General features: G+C 38.3%; 4 protein-coding genes across 4 annotated transcripts; 2 read left to right on the top strand and 2 right to left on the bottom strand.

Annotated features, from left to right (window-relative positions):
• The first annotated feature begins 359 nt into the window (after positions 1-359).
• On the top strand, positions 360-4919 carry LOC117620948 (probable disease resistance RPP8-like protein 2). The gene is made up of 2 exons (XM_034351210.1): positions 360-4475; positions 4665-4919. Exon 1 carries the CDS (start codon positions 360-362, stop codon positions 4428-4430), a length of 4071 nt encoding a protein of 1356 aa, XP_034207101.1. The 3' UTR covers positions 4431-4475; positions 4665-4919.
• A 1937-nt stretch (positions 4920-6856) lies between these two features.
• Positions 6857-8230, top strand: LOC117620947 (protein QUIRKY-like). Its single transcript, XM_034351209.1, has 2 exons — positions 6857-7716; positions 8227-8230. The coding sequence occupies exons 1-2, from the start codon at positions 6857-6859 to the stop codon at positions 8228-8230; spliced, it is 864 nt and encodes a 287-aa protein (XP_034207100.1).
• Positions 8231-12258: 4028 nt separating this feature from the next.
• LOC117620946 (disease resistance protein RPP13-like) lies at positions 12259-15780 on the bottom strand. Its single transcript, XM_034351208.1, has one exon. It carries the CDS (start codon positions 15778-15780, stop codon positions 12259-12261), a length of 3522 nt encoding a protein of 1173 aa, XP_034207099.1.
• A 1595-nt stretch (positions 15781-17375) lies between these two features.
• Positions 17376-20182, bottom strand: LOC117622579. Its single transcript, XM_034353313.1, has 2 exons — positions 19996-20182; positions 17376-19671 (listed from the first exon to the last, which is right to left on the bottom strand). Exon 2 carries the CDS (start codon positions 19635-19637, stop codon positions 17580-17582), a length of 2058 nt encoding a protein of 685 aa, XP_034209204.1. The 5' UTR covers positions 19638-19671; positions 19996-20182; the 3' UTR covers positions 17376-17579.
• Between the last annotated feature and the right edge of the window lie 2715 nt (positions 20183-22897).

Here is a 22897-nt window from a genome sequence, read left to right as displayed (position 1 = left end):
AGTTCCTACTTAAGGGGAAGAAGGGAATTATTTTCCTAATATAAATGCAATGCTTTTGACCTGACCCAAGGATGACATGAATGGACAATCCACCAGAGTCATCTTTAAACCAAGAGCTAGGGACAAGATGAATGGGGGGACCCCAAGAAAAGCCACCATTGTAAAGATTAGACATGAAAAGAAACAAGAAACAATAAAAACTGTGCAGATGAAATGGACTGATGCATGTCCCCATCTGGAGTCCACCATATTTGAATTTAGTTTTGCCAGCTTGTTCTTCAACTTCAATTGATAATGCTCAATGTTGAACCTACTGTAAATTGGGGAACTTGTTTCTGATACATCAAAGCTGCTCAGCCATGGAAACGATCACAGAATGGTTCATTGCAGGAATACCTGGTGCTCAGCCATTGGGATCCTCAACAACGGAGACGGATTGGAAAGCTATGGGACATTATATAGAGAAAGATGATGCTGATCAGGAGTGGACGGCTTCCAATGCTGAAGAACTGGAAAAATATGGTCTTTATCGTTATCATTTTGATAGAAGTCTGGATAATTTGGCCAACCAGAAGGAGGTAACAACAACCAAGCTGGCATTCCTTGATTCTATTCTCCATGATGCTCATGTTTATATCTTAGTTGTTGTAGACCTTATACTCCTTTATGTAAACCATACGTCACTGTATCGGGTGCTACTGATTTCGACGCTTGCAAACAATTATGTGCTCGTATGGGTGCCCTTGTGTGCCTCTCTAATCACCCTATTGTTCCTCTACTTGTATATCAACCACTTTCCGTTTCTGTTCTTGGAGGAAGACGTCAAATGGATTCGAAAAGAGTCACGGTTACTAAGTGCTATTTCGGAGGATGCAGAAGAAGTTAAGCGTTTATGCTTTAAGATAGACGCCAGGGCACATCAAATCTGGGACTCTATTTTCCCTAGTAAAGGAACCGTTCCTGGACTAGAGGAAACTGAGGTACAACTGGTGTACAAAACCGTAACCGTGGCTGGACTAGATGAAATTGAGGCAAAATGGGTGGACAAAATTGCATCCATTGTAAAAGAATCACAACGTTTAGTTAAAATGTTTGAGGAAAAGAGACGAGACTCCCACAGACTTTTTGGGATGACTACAAAGAATTTTGAGCAGACAGATAAGCTTTTCAGTAAAACTAAGCAGGTAAAGGAGGAAATAAACAGCAGCATTGTGATGAAGAAGGAAAGTGGGATTAACATATGTGAATCCCTGGAGAGATTAAAGTCTAATGCTAGAAGGCTGCTGGAAAGACCTTTTGATGAACATGAAAAAAGATGGGTTAACTCCGGAGAACGAGTTGAATCTGCAGCTGCATCGGCTTTCTCTACTGTAGAGAAAATAAATAGTCTAATCATTCAAAACCCAGAGTTAATGCCAGACAGGAGTAGAATTGGAGAGCAACTAGAGTCAACAAATCTACAATTGCAGCTGCTACATCCTTTTCTGAAAGATATACAAGGAATTAATGAATTTGAGAGCGCAATTGAGAAGGCCTGGGTGGAGGAAGTGGAAGAGATCATTGATGAAGCACATCCTGCCATTGAAAACTTCTTACAGACACCATCCAATAGATTTAGGTGGCTATCATATATCAGCAGTTGGAGGGCAAGGAGAAAGCTCGAGGGGGACCTAAGGTGCATCAACGTTGGGTTCACACAAGCTTTAGAAAGGAAGGGCAGGTACGGCTTCAAATTTATAAGAAGAATTTCTAATTTATCAAAGATTGTCTATCAATCCCCAGATCAGGCCGCAGATGAGAATAGTGTTTCATCTGTAATAGACAGGATGCGCAACTACCTCAAAGAGAAGCCAAATTTATTCCGTGAAGTATTTTTTGATGTCAAATTGCTTTGCAATGAACTGGAAATCATGCATAAACTTGTAGGCGGTGCAGGAATGATTGGAAGGAGATATAATTCCAGAGTCGCTTGGTTGGAGCAAGTGAGGAAAATTGTTCAAAGTGCAGATGAATCTGTGGTAACCTTTATGAAGATGAATTCAGGTTTAGAAGCAGACAGAGATGAGAAAAAGCTTAAGAATTCTGGAAGAAAGCTATCCCTTGAAATCAACCAGATTAATCAGATTATCAATCTTTTCTTGAGATGCATAAAAGCATTCAGCATTGAATCAAGGGAAGACTTAAGCTCAGTGGTCGGTTTGGAAGAAGACATAGATGCAGTGGTGTCAAGACTGAGAACCAACAATGAACACTGCTCTTTTGTTTCCATAGTGGGGATTGAGGGCATAGGCAAGACAACACTGGCAAAGAAAATTTATAACCACGGAGTCATTGTGGACCATTTTCCTTGTCGTGCATGGGTTTCTCTACCGCACGACTACTCCTACAACAATAAACTGCCACTATTGAAATACGTTGCAAAGCAGGTCTTGAGCTCTCTTAAGTCAGAAGGGGACCGAGAGATTAATCCCGATGCATCCAACAGGATCGATGAGGCACATGATATTTTAAAAAAGAGTCGGTACCTTTTAGTTCTTGACAACATCTCCACAATGTACGAGTGGAGTACTCTGAAAGCAGCATTTCCATTAAGTACATCCAATGGAAGCAGAATTCTGCTCACTACACGTAACCCTGAAGTGGCTTCACAAGTGGATAGCGACAGCACTCCCCACCAACTTCGACGGCTAACCAAAGAAGAGAGCTGGCAGTTGTTTAGCCAGGTGGTGCACATCCCTCCGAAAGGGAAAATGCTAGCAAAAGAAATTTTGAGTAAATGTGAGGGTTTACCACTAGCCATGGTACGTCTAATGTCAGGGAAAGATGAGACTACTGCTCAGGAGTTGAAAAAGGTGATTCAATACATCAAACAGGATGATGATACATCGTCGTTCTGTACCTACACCAAAGAGTGCATAAATAAGTTTCCTGATCATCTTACCGATTGTCTTTCTTGCTTCAAACTCTTCCCCAAGGACTATAAAATTCCGGTGAGGAGATTATTCGCTTTGTGGATTGCTGAAGAGTTGGTAGAAGTAAGTGAACACAGGACAGAAAATCATGAATCTGACCCAAAGAAAAAGGCTGAAACTTACGAAGAAGCAGCGGATGAGCATCTATCTGCATTGATCGATCGTGACATCGTTCATGTAGTTGAAAGAAAGCTTAATGGGAAAGTCAAGACATGTTGCTTGAACAAAGATTTACAAGAAGTGATCAGGTCACAAGCCATGAGGTTAGATCATAGGCGCCTTGCTGATCATGTAAACTGTAATGATCCAAGTTTTGATCTTATTCATGGTGAAAGCTCCAATTTTTCAAGATCTTACACAGATCTCATTTCCATTCTATCCTTTGATTCCCAAGAAGGATATAAACCTGGAGAAGACATAGGCAACTTCCTACGAAGGGGCATTGCAGGTGGTTATTTCCTTCAGCTAAAGTTTCTTGATCTTGAACGTGTATTCAGACCTGAATTGCCCAACACCATAGTAAAATTAAGCAATTTGAGGTATCTAGGCTTGAGGTGGACTTCCCTTGAATCAATCCCAGATTCCATTGGTGAATTGGTGAACCTCCAAACCTTGGATGTGAAGCACACATATGTTCGCACTCTCCCCCGTTCAATATGGAAACTGCTCAAACTTCGACACCTATACTTAAGTCAAAGGTATCGAAGTAAATTTATGCGTCACCAAGGTCTCAATTCTCTCAAGAATCTCCGGACATTATGGGGTGTATTTGTGGATAGGCATAGTCCCTTAAAGGATGGTTTGGATAAGTTTATAAATCTCAGAAAATTGGGATTGGCATTCCAGCTAGAGAAGGAAGAGCAAAAAGTATTAGCAGAAAGGATTGTAAAGCTGAGCTATCTCAAGTCCTTAAGAATGAGATCAATTGATGAAATGGGTGAACCCTGTCCTCTGGTGTTGGAGTCTTTGTCAGGCCTTGAGAATCTCTCCAGCTTAAATTTGTTTGGGATGCTAGAAAATCCTTCCATCATAGCTGGATTTCCTAAAAACCTCATTGATCTTACTTTGTCAGCCTCTTCATTTTCAGAAGATCCAATGCCCAAGTTAGAGAAGCTTTCCAACCTTCAATCACTATGTTTCTACTCCAACTCTTATACCGGTACGAAGATGGTTTGCTCCACCTGGGGATTCCAAAAGCTTGTAGTGTTAAAGTTGTGGAAGCTAGAACGGCTAGAAGATTGGGATGTGGAGGAAAAGGCAATGCAAAACATCAGGGAGTTGGAGATCAGATCCTGCAATAAGCTGAAGGTCCCTACTGGCTTAAGGCACTTGAAGACTCTCATTGAATTGAAGCTAATTAATATGCCAAAAGAATTTTCTGCAACCATTGAAAAAACTAATGTGGACATTTGGGGTGACATTGCCCACTCCCCAACAATCATTACTGATAGCTGGTAGTCCCTGCAGAATTAATCACAGGCAACAATCATCACTCATGCAATGGTATGATTTTCTTTTTCATAAATTTACTGTTTTCCCTTTTGGAAATAAGGTTTTAAGTTTGTGTTAGTGCATTTTTCATCCCCATGCATACATTATGTATAAGAATTTTGCAATGATGCTTGTTTTCTTACCGGAAGCATGTTCTGGTTTGAGTAATATTAATTTATTAGTGGTTTATTGTGATTTCAGGTAACATTGATGCACTTGAGGCACAGAGAACCTGACAATTTGTTGAGTTGCAACGCCGTAGCCATACGGTGACAGGGGATTAAGAATGTCTTCCTTCAAATTTCCTTCAAAGCAAAATTGGGTTTGTGATGCAGATTTGCTTTAGCACTTGATTATTGAGTTTGCCAACTTTTGTAAGGTTATTTAAGATTAGGGTTTTATCATGTAAGGATCTGCTGTCAGAAGTTGAAAAGAATAACAATGGATTTTCATGACAACTTGGTCCTTCAAAAGCAACATTTTCCATAATCCTGCAAAGTTTTGAAGTTTTTTTGTTTCTCTGTATCAGCCTCATACAGAACGTTCAGTGGTTGAAGTGCACCCAATTGTCAATGGCACCTATTCCCAGATTTTACGTTTTTCTTAAAAAGAAAGAAAAGAAGGGGAGTTTTTTTTTTTTTTTTTTCTTCCTCGAATACAAAGGATAGTTTAAACTACAACGAGATGAAATGTCTCAGACACACTATGATGGTGCTATGAACAATCACTAATCTGTAAAATTTTCACTGGCTAGACCTGTTGGCTCGTGGAGCAAATTTTATTTTATTTGTTAAAAACAAAGGGAGTATTGAATTTACTCACTTCACCTAAAAATATATCAAAACTCCGAGGGCAAAACAAAATTAACTCTTGAAAAAATTAATATATAAAAGAGAAAAGGAAAACCACAAGTTGAAGAGAGAGAACCTGAGAAACTCGGTGGGAGGCCCAAAGAAAAAGTTGAAGCCGACGGCGGCAGTCTTTTGAATCACAGGCAGCAGTGGATGCGTGTTAAACTAGTTAGTGCTCGTCTTTCTTCTCCTTTTGCTTCAACAGATTATCTGCTACTGCACAGAATTTATAATGTTTTAGTGTAATTCCTTGTTTAATTATGCATTTCGACTTATAATTAAGAGATTGCATTGCATTGCATGGCTTGATAATTACCAGAAAGCATTGTTCAGTTGGGGACTGGGTAATTAATGTAAATTAGTGCTTTTAATCTCAATATTAGTACCCTCCAAAAAGAGGGTGACGGGGGAAAATAAGAACAAAAGTTGGGCCATTTGTTGATTTTATTTGTTTTTTTGTGTGAATTGGGGGTGGAAGCCCAAAAGAGATTGGGCCATATATTTCAGTGCGCCCCCCTAGAGTTTTATTTATTTTATTTAAAATTTAAATTTCTAAATAAGCATATTTTGTTCTTTTGTTGATGAGGAATGCTATATGTATTGCATTTCTTAACCACATTGTCGATGAAAGTTGTTTGTCCTAGTAATCTTATGATTACTTGGATCGTGTTCAAAACATTCAAAAGTCACTAGAAATATGGTGATGAATATAATGTTCCATTTACCATTTGCTCTTAAAAGTAAACATTGGAAGATGTCTCCAATTCGAATCCCCCTCTCACTCGCTGCTTAAAAGAAAACATTTTGTGTTGTAAATTTGTATCATAATCATCGAGTAGGTGTATCGAAATTCCTTCATAAGAATTGATGCCAACTATTGGGTCAAGCAGTAGGTTATTAAAACTAAGTTGACTTTAAAGTTTAATCCAGTCTTAGATGTATGAACTGTTATTTTTGAGTGGTGAGTTTTCCTGGTTTTTTTGGGTCAATGAGAATGGATCATGGCTGAGTATGCTTTGCTGAGTAACAAGTTGACTTCAACTCTGAGATGCTGTATATTTATTTGGAAACATTCACTTGATAAATTTAATTCCAAGTCATACTATAGTATTAGATCGTTTACTTCCCTTAAATCTCCATCATTTTTCTTCTTTTGGGGCTTTTAGTTGCACGACATCATTTAGCTGTGCATGTTATCAAAGAATTCTATATATTATGAAAAGACCAACTAACTAACTAACTATTAGTTTTTTGTTTTCTTTTCCCTTTTCTTTTGATCAATGAGGAGGGGAGGGAGGGCGAGTCGAAGTTGGAGCTCTTCCAATCCTGGAAAAGAAATATTACTAGACTAAGAACTAGTTGATAACTAACTATTATTTTAATGACATTTCTCTTCGCAATGTTAGAAGTGCGGCTTCTACTTTTGAATCCCCTCTCTTAGAAAGAAAAAGGCTGAGCAGGGTCAGCTCTGCCCATGCCTAACCTGCTAGCTATATTTCCTTAGCCAGGATTTCTTCATCATTCTTCTCAAGGTCCCATGACATGAGCAACCTCAAGTTAGGGGTGTTGGTTGTGAGTGCTCATGACTTTATTGTGCCCAAAGATGGGCAGGGCGCAGCCTGTGCATTTGTGGAGCTCCACTTTGATAATCAGACATTCCAAACCGTCACAAAAGAAAGAGATGCCAATCCTGTTTGGGATCAAAGCTTCTACTTCAACATCTCTGATCCAAAATGCCTACCTAACCTCACTCTTGAAGCTCATGTTTACCACCTTAAAGAAGACAGCTCCAAATCTTTCCTTGGCAAGGTCTGTGTTCCTGCGAGATCTTTATTTGTCCCATACTCTTTGCAGCACCACCCTCTGCAAAAAAAAGGCATTTTGTTTAACTCAAGTGTGAAAGGAGAGCTTGGTCTGAAAGTTTTTGTTACTGATGGAGATGGCCATGACCTTCCAATGAACTCTGGGATGCACGATGAGATTGAGTCTCAACAACCACAGCCTGAACCAGAGTCTAAACCAGAGTCTTCTAAAGATGATGACTTGTCATTGTCTTCGGATTATTTGCTGAAGGAGACAAATCCTTACCTGGGAGGAGGGCAAATTGTTCAAGGTCGATTAGTACCTGGGGATGTCAGCACCTATGACCTTGTTGAAACAATGCATTACCTGTTTGTATTAATTGTGAAGGCCCGGCTTGACTTTGTTTTAAATTCGGAGGATGTGGCAGGGAGCCTTAAAACTTATCTTGAAATAAAAGTTGGGAATTGCAATGCAATTACAAAACATGTTGAGAGAAAACAGAACCCTGAATGGAATGAGGTATTTGCCTTTGCAAAGGACAACAATCTGGAGCCATCTGTATTGGATGTTGTGGTCAAAGATGATGATCAATTTTTTGGGTCTCTGCATTTTGATCTCAAGGAATTTAATTCTCTTTCCTATTCTACCCTTATCTTACATTAATTTCTTTTTTACTTCACTTTTATATTATTTCTTTTTCTTTATACTTAATTTTCTAACTTACACTCCATTTTCAGTATTAAAGGGAAAAAAAAACTTAATTTTTTACTCAATTAAAAGAAAAAAAATACTAAAAATGGAGTGCAAGTTGGAAAATCAAGTATAAAGAAAAAAAAAACTAATATAAAAGTGAGGTAAAGAGAAATTAATGTAGGGTAAGGGTAGAATAGGAAAGAGAATGAATAAAATTGATTAAAAAATATTTAAAAGCAAAAGGGAGTGTAAGTGGAGAAAAGGGGAGTGGGGAAATCATATCCCTATGTTAAATATACACCCTTTGTGATCGAAATCATCCGCAATGGAGAGATATAAACGAGTGTAAATTTGCATCACCACCATGATATGCAAATTTAGATGCACATATACATCTTTTTTTACATCTCTTGCAGGTGAGACCTACATGAAAAAAGATGAGAAAAAGTAGACAAAAATGGGACCTACAGCAGAAAAGGTGAAAGAAATCAATTATACATATTTAGATTTACAGCTTCCTTATTGGAGCAAAAATCACATTTACAACCCCCGGAAGTGTAAAGGAGATGTGAAAGTGGCTTTACACCCTCGAAAATACACCCTCCCACTGTGGATGCTCTTACTCATTTTCTCATCAATGAAAATGTTATCATTTGACTGCTGAATTGAACCCCTAAGTACACCTTCTTTTAAGTTCTCAACATAATGTTCCTCCCTCTCATATGCAAAATCATTGAATGGCTTGGCCTGATAGACCTGTTAGGTATTGTCACATGTGAACTGAACAAAGACTTCAAATTTTAAAAGGAAATTACTTGTCTCCTTTCTAGAAGTAGGACTCCTATTTTCCTGCCAATCATAGTTTTGACATGTGTGTAAATATTTTCCTTTTTGTGTCTTTGATAAATTATGTTTGTATATATGTAAAACTGTGATTTGTAGAAAATAGAAATTCATACGAGACTTATTTGCCTCTGTATCTTAAACATTTTGAGCCTTAACAAATAAGAAAGGAAACTATGCTTTGGGAGCAAGAATTCTATAATGAGGGCCTTATATATGGCCTTAAGGTCGTAGATGATATGCCATATCTCTTAATCGTTGGATCAAATTGATTAGTCGTTGAATATTAAATTAACTAGTATAATAATCCAACAATTAAGGTATATAACCTTACCTAAAGGCCGTATATAAGGTGCTCACTACAGAATGACTCACTTTAGGAGAGTTTGATTCAAATTTGATAATTTGAGTGAGTGATTCAAATTTAATAATTTGAGATATCATGGTGGGTCGAGCTGTACTATTGCTTCAAAGCCCTTATTATTTTTTTGAAGCCCAATATGACTAAATGGGCCCTTATTCTTTTGAAGCTATTTGTGTATGGTAATTAAGTAGATAAAATCATAAGAATCAATGGAAGCTATTGGGGCAAGTTGTGTGATATTTATTTTATTTTATTTTTGGTCAAAATATTGCAGCTATTGGCAGCTATTGAATGATCTAGTCACAAAGGCCTAGATGTATTGAACAATAAAACTAGATGTGTGAACGATACAACTAAAATAAGAGCTGGCGTAAAATTAAAATTTTTAATTATCAAGTAAACGAGATAAAAATCTTAATTATCAATAATTAAGTGTAAAATTATTGTAGACCTTCTCATCAACACACGTGAACTGAAAAAAAAAAAAAAAAAAAAAAAAACAGAAGTAAGAAAAATACTAATGTGGTTGGTTTCCTTTTTCTGCCAGAGATGTATTTTGTTCTCCATTTGGTGAAGTGGCCCTTATTGTCGTTTTCATTTTCTCTGGAATTATTTTATGAAAATAAATTCAAACTCATGTACAAAAACAGAAAACACCAAATAATTATTTTCATTTTCTACCCAATGTATTGGTTTGATTGCTTTTTTTTTTTTTTTTTTTTTTTTTTGGTCTGATTTTTCTTTTTAATTTTAATTTGTCTTTTTTTTTTTTTCAATTTTCAGTTTTTTTCGTTCCACTTCATTATTTTGCTACACCAGTGTATATTAATTTTATGATAAAACCATCATACATTATTCAATTTCATATTTATTTTAAACTAAAAATAATATTATTTTATTATCTAGGTTTTTCTAAAATTAGAAATTTTTATTATACATTTTTTATTGTTGGTAATAATTTTAGCCTTTAAAATATCAGAATTTAAAAAAAAAAAATTTAGGACAGAAATTAGCAAAAAATATGAAAAATAACTCACATATTATTATTCTCAAATTGTACTACCAGACACATTTCACTATTTGCATTTGCGAATCCTGGAAATGCAAATACGTTTTCTCATTTTCATTCTCATAAAATATTCTCAGAAAACATTCTCCAAAAACGTTACCGAAAGAGCCCTAAAGCTCTCTAGAAGAAACCGTGTGCTGACATCTATGGATCACTGAAGCAGTCAAGGTCCAAGGTTATGAATTTGCAGGACAGATCAATTGTTGTCAAATCCAGACCACCACCAGTTGGCTTAAGTTCAGATGATCATCAGTTGATTTCCTGTTTAAAGAAGTTAGATTGGCATATAAGCGACTTGGAAGAACAACAAATAAAGACTTTGGAATAAGAAAATATCTTGTAATAATGCAATGGAAAAGAACAAAAGAGTAATAATGCAGTGGGGTTATAGGGAAAAGAACAAAAGTGCAATAATGCAACGAAGTAATGGCGAAAAGAACACTACTACATAGTCAAATTGGTAGGTATGGTAGGTGGTAATCGGACTGTGAATATACACATGGGAGTCAGTCAACCAGCAAAATCACAAACCCCACTGTAGTTAATCGTAACATAATCAGGCTGTACATACGAAATACATATTATATGCATGAATTTCTACTGCAATTGGTAGGAATGTAAGAATTCCTACTTACAGGTGAATGAATGAGGGAAGTGTTACCTAATATAAATGCCATGCTTTTTAACTTGACCATGACATGAATGGAAAATCCACAACTAAAAGTCACCAGAGTCATCTTTAAACCAAGAACTAGGGACAAGATGATTTTTTTTGGGGGGGGGGGGATCCCAAGAAAAGCCACCATTGTAAAGATTAGACATGAAAAGATACAAGAAACAAGAAAAACTGGGCAGATGAAATGGACTGATGCATTTATGGAACCCCATCTGGATACCTTATCTCATTTTACTTTTGTCAGAGTCCAAGAGCCATATATAACGTGCACTTGTTCTTCAACTTCAATTGGTAATGCTCATTGTTTCTGATACATTAAAGCTACTCTACTGCACAAACTTTTATTAATGTTTTGTTTAACTGCTTGTTTTTTGTTTTTGTTAGAAGAGATGCTTTATAAAAACGCTATAAGAGTACACAACGGATAGGATGAAAACATCTGAAATTCAACATGAATGTCAGGAACTAGAGTGTAATCTTAAAAAGATTCGTGGCCTAAAACAATCACGAGGAAACAATGAAAAAGAAAAAGAAAACTACTGCCCAAAATAATACATGATGGATTAAAAAAGATTCCAGTGGAGTCCAGTGATGGAGCAATAGTGGCCTTGTTAAAACTTTGCATTAAAAACTCCCAAATAGAGAAAAATCTAATCAAGGAAAAAGAGTACCAGTATAAAGTTGGCTCATCAACAACAACTAACATGCAAAACTTAGCCCAGTAGACAAAGAACAAATGTTGCACCGATTGGGATGAAAGAAAAGAACGCCAACTGCAATGTCACAACCAATTGGTAACTGTTCCACTGCAAAATTGTCCTGTAACCGCTTCACAGCAAAATTGTCTTGTAACTGCTCAACTGCCTACGAACTTTTATCGCCATGGTTATCCTAAGTTGTCTAACAAATGATTCTTGCAGCCAACACCACAAACAGAAAAAAGTTGTCGTTCGTTAGGAAACGAAACAAGACGGAAACCAGAACCGATTTAAACAAATTTGGCTGGTTGCTAACAGAAAAACAAAACTGAAAGTGTACAATGGTAGAAGACACTCCCCGTATTACCATGAGAGAGTTAGGCACATAAAGAAATTCAAACTGAAACTAGAAATGCCGAAAAAGAAAAGGAATCAAGAAAGCAAACTGAAAAACAAAGCAAAATCGGAGAAAAACCAATATAAATAACACACGAAAAAATGTGAAAGGAAACTGTGAATTTGTTTCACATTGTTAGAAGACTATAAAATAGGTTTGCTAAGTTTTTAAACTACACGGATGATGGTGGAATTTGCACTCTTACTCACAAACGTCATTCATCTTACAATTTGCTCAACCGAAATTGAAATAAAAAGTGAAAAACTGAAGAAAACACAAAACCCGAATTGCAACCAAAGACCAAGTATCTATTTCCATTAGAGGAGACTGTTGTGTCGGCACATTGTGTCACAGCTGCTGCAAAGCCGTTTTGAATATCACATTTGTATTTCGAAGGCATATCAGTTAACTTCATATTTCTGGAGGATCTTTAAGTGTGTCAATCCAGTAGTGATTGTAAAGTTCCTGCAGGATTTAATCTCTAACTCCCTAAGGTTTCGCATTGCTCCTTCTTGCACATCCAATTTTTTCAGAGTATCTAGATTCCGAAGCTTCAGAACCAAAAGCAGGGGAAAGGTATCCATGGAGCAAACCATGTTTGGTCCTTCATACGAACCAGATTTCAAATTCAGCGATTTAAGGTTTGGAAGCTTCCCTAACATTGGCATCGGGTCTTCTTGGATCCCGGAGGCCGATAAGGTAAGACGAGTGAGACTTGCTGGGAGTTCACCTATGATGGATGCAGGGTTTTCAAGCCTTCCCAACAAATATAGGCTGGAGAGTTTCTGAAGTTTTGACAGAGGTTTTAATTTCAGAAGCTGAGGTGCACTCTTCTCATTAAGCGATGCCAACTTCAAAGACTGCAATTTGGTCAGCTGCATAATCCATTTTGCCAATACCTTTTGCTCTGGTTGTGCCAACTGGATTGTCAACCCCAGTTTTCGAAGGTTGATCAACTTGTCCCGCCGGTCTTTCACAAGCTTGTCCATACCTACAAATACACCTGATAATGTCTGCAAATTGCTCAAGGGAAGGGAAGTTGGTGCAGACATTTGAATATTCTGATTCAAGTAGAGATGCCGAAGTTTCTTCAATTTCCGAACTGAACTAGGGAGAATTCGAACATAAGTATGCTTCAAATCTAGTGTTAGGAGGTTAACCAAATTGCCTATCGATTCTGGGATCGCCGATAGGTATGTCCACCTTAACCCCAGATATGCTAACTGCCTTAATTTTCCAATGGCCTTAGGAATTTCAGGCATGCATACACGTTCAAGGTCAAGAACCTGTAGCTGTCCAAAGAAACCACCAATAATGCCACTCTGAAGAAACTCGCCTATTTCCTCCCGGGGCTTATTTCCTTCTTGACTATCAAAGAGGAGAATGGAATGTTGTTGGCTTTCATTTTGCATAACCATTGGGGAATTTGCGTTGACACCACTATGGAAACGGGCATCCTTATCATCGAAATGAAAGGCAAGTTGGCCGCTTAAACTGGTAGCTTTGCTGCTGTTGCCTTCCCCTTGCAACATGAGATCTCGCAGAGCAGTAGGCAAGCAACATGTCTTCACCTTCCCATCAAGATTTTTTTGAACTACTTGAATCACATTACGACCAATCAACTCCAATAGATACTCATATACAACATTTTCAAGAGTATTTAATGTTTTCCCACCTCCGCTTACTTGTGCCAGTCCTTGTGCAACCCATGAAGTGACTATTCTCCTCGCAGGGATTTCAAAATTCCCAGAAAAGAGTTGGAAGTAAGAAAAACATTTACCAAGAATTTGGTGTGATTGCAAATCCTCTTTATTCACTTCCAGGTTCTCTAACCATGGTTTCTGGTTCTGTTCCTGCTGAGTGATGCCCTCTAGCACCTCTAATTCCTCAGATGTCACTTTCTTCCCGGACAGTGGATACCCAATGCGTAAGATGACAAGTGGTAAACCTCCACCTCTTCCTACAACTTTCTTGCCGAGAGCTTCAAGTTCCGGAGGACAATGCGCCATCTGGGTAAAGAGCTCCCAGCTCTCTTCTTTGGTTCGCAGACGAAGCTGGTGGGGAATGCTATTTTGGTCAGCAGCTGAAGCAATGGCCTTTTTCCGCGTGGTGAGCAAAATTTTGCTCCCGTTTGCCACTTCTGGGAATGCTGCTTTGAGAGCATGCACGGTTTGGATTGACAAGACTCCATCCAGAATTACAAGGTATCGCTTTGGCTTCAAGAAACCATGCAATTTATCGATCCAGTGTTCTTTTCCATCCCCTTTCTCTTGGGTCTCCAAGACCTGGCTTCCAACACTTGCCAAAAGTGCATTTACATCAGAATCTTGATCAGCATCAGGCAGGGTCACCCAACGACGGATTTCAAAATGGTTTGCCATAGTACTATGGTAATAAACTTTCTTCGCCAGAGTGGTCTTACCAACACCCTTCATCCCCACAATGGAAATGATAGGACGACGCTGTTCACCATTATCAGCCAGTCTCTTGACCAGTTCATGTATGTCTTCCTCCAAACCAACAACTGAGCATAGCTCCTGTCTTGCCTCAATGAAATACGCTTGTACGCATCTTTGAAGAACATTCACAGTGTAATTGATCCGGGTAATTTTTGAGAGAAGCTTGGACCCTGAACCTTCATTATTGGGGACGTTTGAGGACTGCTGATCTGCTTCAGGAACCAGTTTCTTCAATTGCTCCAAGCAAGCATTTCTTAAATTAATAGCATAATCTTCAGTTGCTTTTGTATGTTTGAGAAATGTATGCATCTGCTCCAACTCCTCGCTCAGTGCGCTGACGTGAGATACTAATTCATCGCTTGTTTTTGCCAGTTGATTCAGCCAGTTACGAATGTTGTTCACCGCATCCATATCATCTGTAGTCTGATACTTGAAGCTTCGCTGTTGAGGAAACCGGTTGGCAGATAATTTTGAGGATTGTCGTCTGACAAATTTAAAACCATATCTTTCCTTTGTTTCCAGGAGGTCAGAGATCCAGGTGCCGACGCGGAGGATGACCTCCTTAAGCTTCCGCCTATCCCTCCGGTTACACACAATTGAAAGCCACCAACTTCTCTGATCTGCTGCTGTAATGTTTATGGTGTGAATGGCCTCGTTTGCTTCGTCGATGGTCTCGTTTGCTTCCACCACCCAGGACTTCTCCATTTCAGTTTCCAGTCTGAGGGGTTGTAAATCTTTCATGAAAGCATGCAGCAGCTCTAAATGCATTGTGGTACTGGAGTTGACGAATTCCGGGTTTTCAGCGATCAGGTTCTTTATAGAGGAGATCAATTCCTCAGCTCTTAAGCTAACAGGTGGCCCGGTCCAGGGCGTGGACTGCTCCAATATCTCATCAACCACAGATCTGTTCTGCAGGCTACTAACCCATGACCTGGACTGCTCCAGTGATCTGCAGATGTCGCTGGCACTTATTTTCTTCTTCCAGAGGAGACTATTGAGTGGGTTTATCCTGGGGTCAACGTCGAGTTTCTTCTTCCCAAGGAAATGATTGAGGCCCTTCATCCGAAGGGCCAGCTGAAGCATCGGTACCAGATCAGTTGAGATCAAAACAAACCACTTGGGAGAGGTTCTTCTGTTTCCCAGTATTCGAACACACCGAGTTGCCTCGGAGGCTACTTCTCTTGCTTTGTTCATCCAGCCTTCCTCCCATTCATTCAGAACTCGTGCAGTCATCCCAGCTTGGATGAGTTGGGGATCCAAAAGCTGATGATTGGCTTTCTGTATTATTTTGTTCCGCGATCGCGAAACATGGTCAAAATCTTCAAGAAGAGCAGTTAATAATCTGGATTCTCTTCTAATCCACTTGTACTTGGCGTTCAAGTGTCTGAAAGTAATTTCAGATGCAGCAATTGCAACCACGTAAATTGCAAACAGGATCCAACAGGCGATGGATGCAACGGCCATTTCAACCAAATATTAGTGATGATAAGCAGGCACTATATCACAGCCAAGCTTTTCTATAATGGAAACCGAAAGACACTATTTGCAATTTTGCAGGGGTCCTAATTTGGAAGAAAACTTAGCATGTATAGACAAAAGGACCTGCCAATGTGGGGTTACCAGTGGGACCCAGGAACTTTTACAGGGTATGCTAAATAATATTTTTTTTGGAAGAGATATATTATAAGCTTTTTTTCTCTTGAAACAAAAATGTAAATAAAATTTTATAAATCAAACAACATTACGAGCAAATATAACACAAAGCTCGTTTGGTACGTCGCACTGTACTGACTAATTTCCGTCGGATAGTATTAATCTATTCTGAAGAGTATTGACTATTTATCAATAATATTATAAGGCATTTGGTGTTGTTCCTTATAAATAGTCTAATTAAGTTATACTGTGTTTGGCGATGCTCCGGATAACATTAGATCAGACTATTTAAAAATAAATAAAAATCTTCGATAATTTTAATGGAAATTGAGATTCAAATGACACGAATTTTTTGTTGGGTAAGATTCATATGACAAGATTTGTTTTTCAATTGTTTTTGCCAAGATTTTTTTTGGTAAGATGCATATGTCACTTTTGGTCCCTGTGGTTTATCACTTTTACAACTAAGGTCTATGTGGTTTCAATTTGGTCATTTTTATCCCTGTGGTTTCAATTTGAAGCAATTCAAGGACAATTCTCAATTTCAGTTATTTGTGGAGGGGCAATTCAATCCACAAATTATTAAAAAGTTAATTCCTTTTAAAATAAACCATACAAATATAAATTTTAAAAAATAGTTTAAAAATAAAAATAAAATATCTCTCTCCCCCTTAAACTCCCAACACCACCTCCTTATAATTGGCACTTGCATGCAGTGACGAAAGACAAGCATAATTATTCTTTATTCTTCCTCAACATAAAGAGTTTGTTCAATTTCCAATTTGCATTTGCAGGCAACGATGATTAATTGTAAAGAGGTCTCACGTTCATGGAGGTGCCACTCTCATTCTTTTCCATCACCCTTGTGTCAATAGCATACGATAAGAGATATTTTATTTTGAAACTAATTTTTTAAATTTATTTTGCAACTAATTTAAGTTGGGTTATAGGGAGGTGGTGGTTGGTCGGGGTTGGGTGGGGACTGTTGGTGGGGGTTGCGGTTGGGAGGAGAAGGGGGCATAGATGTTTTATTTTATTTTCAAACTAAGTTTTTATTATTTATATATATTTATTTATTTATTTTTTAAAGGAATTAATTTTTTAATAATTCATGGATTGAATTGCTCCTCAACAAATAACATTAAGTTAAACAAATTTGACAGAAATTGAGAATTGTCCTTTAAATGCTTCAAATTATAAATCTGATTTGTGATTTGCATACTAATTGATGATGGCTTTTTACTTAAAAAAATAAAATTGTTGTATGCCGTAGTGTAAATTTGTGTTAGATTATACGAGAGCCTCAATTTAAATTTTGCACAGGGCCTCTAAAATCTCAAGGCCGACCCTGACAGTGGGTTCTTGATTGGTTATGGACTGATCAACATTTTTTAAAATTCATCAAGAGCAAAACATGAGGCTACTTTACTTAAAAGCAACATAGAAAAAGAGAATACACCTATAATCAGAGCATATGGCGGATCACTTGGGCTCTTGCTAAAGAGAAGACTGAGACATGTCCATTACTAGATATTTATGTATTTATTTTTTCATATGTTGCTGCGATCCAATTTGATTTTGGAAAATATTTTGCTGCCTATATATCATTTTCACCGCACATTCAATACTATGGCCTTTTGAAGTTCGAAAGTTTGAAGTTGTTCAGTTAAACCAAGATGTGCCATAAGAAGCCAGACATGAGTGAGCAGCTCTCCTCCGCGCCTGAGTTGCACAGCGTGATGATTCCATCGACAATGGCTGGCAGCATAAGATAGCATTTCCACCCACACATGGCTGATCAACTGCCACTTCTTCTGATTCTCCCAATATTCCTTTGTTTCCAGCGACTCCAAATCATTAGCAAGCTTGCACGCATCAAATAGCACTGACTTGCTTTCATCCCCTTTTACTTCAGCTGGAAGGATCTCATCACTGTTCACCTCGCGTAGTTTTTTGCAAGCCCGGTCTTGTTCTGATCTTTGGCATTTTCTTTGTTTGAAGAATTCCGTGGCTTCGGCGCATGTGTCCTTGAACCTGATTTGTCCGATCCCATTAGGAAGCATGGAGGGACGCTTGACTAGGAGATACAACATATACTCGGACAACAACTTGCTGGCTTCACAATTAGGATCGGAGACAGAGTTTGGGTATTTGTCCTGATCACGATCAGAGTAGTAACAGAGTTGCGTTGCAATATGCCAAAGAAGAACGCTGAGATCAAATTCTTCTCCAATGCTCCAGCCAAGTTTTTCGATACAATTCTCATTTTGAAGAACCCACTCGACCCTACGATCCCTTAACTCCTTGTAACCCTCAGAGTTTGGGGCACATGTTGATTTCTTTAACAGCTGCAGAAATATCAGTTCTTTCAACTCTCTAGGGACTTCAACTGATTTCTTTAATTTTCTGCATATCCCGGGGACCTTTTTGAGGAACCTGTACTTGGCCGGCTTATCTTCGCAGCAGATCAAAATTAAGTTGTATTGTGTAATTTCATTAGACCACCTTTTGTTTTCAGCGAACGACATATGTGAAATCACTGGATACAACAAATGTGCTGCTGTCTTGTGCTTACAAAACCATAGCACTGCCCAATCTGACAGTAGAAATAAAATCACAGCATAGAGATCGAGGATGATAGCACCAGCCAGCAACATATAAGTAATAATTATACTTCTTGCTGAATAATCTTGCTTCTCGATCATGACGAGGAAGGCGACAGAGACGGAAATGATGGAAACAGAACTGGTAAAACGAAGAATGGCACCGTTGAGACTATACAGGACAGCCTTTGTATAAAACAAATCATACATGAACCCAAGCTCAATCTCAATCACTTTGAAAGCTTCATAGTAGGATCTGTTCTGGAAGAAGGATTTGCTTTTCAAGATATCATGGATGCTGAGGATGAGATCTGCAAATAGCTTTTTGAAAATGTTGAAGAAGACATCGGCATGCTGCAAATTGGCTGTATTTGGAAAGATGCTTGGAGCTGTAAAGGAAAAATCACCAATGGTGGGAGCCTCATCCACTCTCTCTATGTCAACCTCGAATCCTTCATGCTTCTTCGAGCGCAGTTCGTCCATGTATCTGGCGTAATCAGGCCCCGGGTCAGGACGACGGAACATAGAATCTCTGAAATGCTTACTGCTTGCGCACCTCAAAACCCAAGTCCGCTCCGCAAACTTGATGATCCCAGCAACAAACACTGGAATGGTTAGAAGGTTAAGTGCCTGACCAACCCAGGCCCTAAGAAACACATAGACAGCCAGGGACACCTGGACGAGGAGCACAAGCAAGTGCCTCCACCACAACTCATTGTCTTCCAAAGAGTATGCAGTGATGGTGTCCGGGCCGCCAAGGTGAAGCAGAAGAAACGGGGCCCAAAACGCTGTCAGGATCTGGTCTTGGTCGTCTGCATCTGCGGTATTCATTTTGTGGTTTGTTGATGATAAATTGCTGGAAAGGAGGCTGAGGGATACTGTTGCAACCCAGTCTGCGGACAAGTAGGCAAGCCACAACAACCGGAGCCATTTGCTGGTTGAGTACTTCCTCTTGTTGCCAAAAGCTATGAGAATGCCTTGTAAGATGAGGCTTAATACCACCATTACGTGGATTTCCCACAAGCTCCATAGTTTGCTCAGACTTTCTGGGAAAATCCGCATCATCACCTTCCTCCTCTTTGTGTGGATGCAAATTGAGCTGCTAATTTAAGAACTATCGTGAACATATATAAAAGGTGTCTTTACAAATCACATGGAAAGAAAGGAAAAACAAAACAAACTATTAAGTCCTGCTAAAAAAAACAATTATTGTCAAGTCAACATATAATGATTGTCTTCTTATTTTTTATAGCAAGTGATCAGACTTTTATTCGAACAACTAAAAAAGTACTACGAGAGCCATCCCAATTAGCACTAAGATGGACATGGACATGGGTAAATCTTTCCACTGACATGAGTTAGCCTAGGGCTGAACCGATTTGGAGAGAAACGATCTCAAAAAATTTCTTGACTAAAACCCTACCTACAGTCTTCATTGTTCCTGATTAAGTCTTCCTGATTGAGTCTTCTTGCTCTATCTCTCCTTCTCCGTTCTTCCACGCTCCTTTATTGTGAAATCCCAACGGGATCAGGGGAAAACCCCCATATTAGAACTTGTACTCTCCTTTACTCGCTCTCTTGCGCTCTTCTTTTTTTTTTTTTTTGCACTTACGAAGGTTTTTTTTCAAAATTGTCTTTAATATATCTATACTATATATATATACCCCTTCCATTGAGGGATCCCTCCAATAATTTTATTTGAGAGACACCCTTTAGGGTACCCTATGAATTTTTTTTTTTCAACAATCCAAACTGTCTATTTTTCAAGTCTTCATTCATAGATCATCCTTACAAAAAATCAGAAAAATTGAAAATCATTAAAGCATCTGATTGCTAGCAACGAAATAGATGAACACGATACTTCAAGAAAAGACTAAAATAACAATAATATAATTGAGTGGTCAAATCCCACATTATTCCCTTTAAGTTAAAGTGACCTACTTGGCAGGGGCGGAACTACAACCAAGGTTGTGGTGGGCTGTAGTCTAGGTAAGTCTTGAATAAAAATTAATAATAAACCGATATCTATATTCTGCTGCATTTTGGTTTTTTTTAATTGCAAAATATACTTCCTGTTTGAGCCTCGTCGAAGTCCGACCATGCGTCTTAATGCAAATTGGCTGCCCAAGGTGCCAAACGGTCAAATCAAAACAAGAAGGCCAGACTTAGGGGTCATCATTCACCCCACGTCGTTTAATCTTCAATAAAGTCTATAGCTTTAGATACACGATGTTCCACCATAATTCAGACTAAGAACTTAGAAGTCGAAACCCAACTTCCAACAACGAGTTGGAAGCATCTGACTTCCAAAGTCGGAACATCTGGAACTTCTGAAGTGGATTTTTATTTGTGGTCTAAAATTCAGCCAATGTCAAGTCCTTCGATCAACCAATGTCAAGTCCTTCGATCAACCAAGGTTAAGTCCTCTGATCAGCAAGGTCAAGTCCTATGATCAGCTAAGATCAAGGTCTTCGATCAGCCAAGATCGAGTCCTCCGATCAGCGAAGATTGAGTCTTTCGAACAGCCAAGATCAAGGCCTCTGATCAGCCAAGGTCAAGTCCTTTAATCAACCAAGATTTAGGCCTTCGATCAGTCAAGATCAAGGTCACCGATCAACCAAGATCAAGTCCTATGATTAGCCAAGGTCAAGTCCTCTGATCAACCAAGATCAAGGTATTTGATTAGCCAAGCTCAAGTCCTTTGATGAACCAAGATCAAGGCCTTCGATCAACTAAGATCAAGGCCTTCGATCAGCTAAGATCAAGGTCTCCGATCAGCTAAGATAAAGTCCTCTGATCAGCCAAGGTCAAGTCCCCTGATAAGCCAAGGTCAAGTCCTTTGATCAACCAAGATCAAGGCCTTCGTTCAGCCAAGATCAAGGTCTCCGATCAGCCAAGATCATGTCCTCTGACCAGCCAAGGTCAAGTCCTCTAATCAGCCAAGGTCAAGGTCTTCAATTAGCCAAGATTGAGTCCTCCGATCAGTTGGATTTCAATTTCCACTTAAATTATCCTTTATTTTTATTTTTATAACAAATAGTCTAATCCGATGTTATCGTGAACAACATCAAACACAGTATAACTTAGTCTGACTATTTATCCGGAATAGCACCAAACATCTTCCAATATTATGGATAAACAGTCAATACTCTCCAAAACATATTAATACTATCCGATAGAAATTAGTCAGTACAATCCGACGTACCAAACGATAGTATTTACGTGTTGGGCTTAGTAAGTCACAAATGAAAGGACGTGTTGAAGAATATAAATCCCACCATCTAAAACTTTCCAAAATTCCACATAAAAAGTTTCATATCGAAAACTTGAATAATTTTTTTGGTTGACTGACTTCCCACGTGTTCATTGAATCTTCACAGTCGGATTACAACCCACCATACCTACCAATTTGAATACTGTTCTTTTCGCCATTACTTTGTTGCTCTTTGAAAAAGACACGAGGAAAAGATTGAGCCCTACAACCCCACTGCATACACTTTTGATCTTTTCCACTGCATTGTTACAAGGTTTTTTCCAACGATTAAGACACTTTTGTTCTTTTCCACTGCATTATTACAAGATTTTGGGATTAATGCACTTTTGTTCTTTTCCACTGCATTATTACAAGATTTTTTTTTCTAATGCATTATTACACCTAGAAGCAGGGTACGAGTTCATTTATTTTGAGAAAGCTTCATTTGACTCTCCGTTATCACTGCCGTCGTGTTTGAAACTTTAAGGCCCTGTTTGGTTTATGGGAAAGAAAATTTGGAGATAGAAAATTAATTGTTTTTTCATGTTTAGTAAGTTCAGACATGAAAAATCGTTCTGGCTCATGGGAAAATAGGGGGGAAAGTGAAGTTATCCTCCCAACATGGGTTTTGTTTTCCTTCTTCATGGAAAAGTTTGGAAAAATGAGCCATTATTAAATAAACATTTTTCATGATCATTTTGTCTCTATTAACAATTTAGAATTACAATATATCATTAAATGCATTCTCTTTTTATACGATTTAATATGGATATAATTGAAAATTTATACAAACTTTGTTTTCCATTCATATTTAAAACAAACATGGGAAATGAAATAAAGTGATATTTTCCGGTCATTTTCTCAGCATTACCAAACGTGGGAAAGAAATCTTTCATTTCCCAGCCCTTAGAAAATGACATGGGAAATTATTTTCCCTCAAATTCGTTCTGTGAACCAAACGGGGCCTTAGGCCCTGCTATTGTTCTCTTCCGCCTTATTTTATCAAATAAAATACGTATGTATTTTACTACACTCCTAAATAAAATAAAATAAATTTGTGTAAGGCACGGAT

Source organism: Prunus dulcis, chromosome 3 (genome assembly GCF_902201215.1).
Source record: "Prunus dulcis chromosome 3, ALMONDv2, whole genome shotgun sequence".
Classification (NCBI taxonomy): domain Eukaryota; kingdom Viridiplantae; phylum Streptophyta; class Magnoliopsida; order Rosales; family Rosaceae; genus Prunus; species Prunus dulcis.
Note: the sequence above shows the minus strand (reverse complement) of the source record. Positions and strands in the feature narration are given on the sequence as shown.

Bases quoted from the DNA above. Each gene is read 5' to 3' on its own strand.
- LOC117620948 (XM_034351210.1), top strand. From the start codon at position 360: ATGGAAACGATCACAGAATGGTTCATTGCAGGAATACCTGGTGCTCAG.
- LOC117620947 (XM_034351209.1), top strand. From the start codon at position 6,857: ATGAGCAACCTCAAGTTAGGGGTGTTGGTTGTGAGTGCTCATGACTTT.
- LOC117620946 (XM_034351208.1), bottom strand. From the start codon at position 15,780: ATGGCCGTTGCATCCATCGCCTGTTGGATCCTGTTTGCAATTTACGTG.
- LOC117622579 (XM_034353313.1), bottom strand. From the start codon at position 19,637: ATGATGCGGATTTTCCCAGAAAGTCTGAGCAAACTATGGAGCTTGTGG.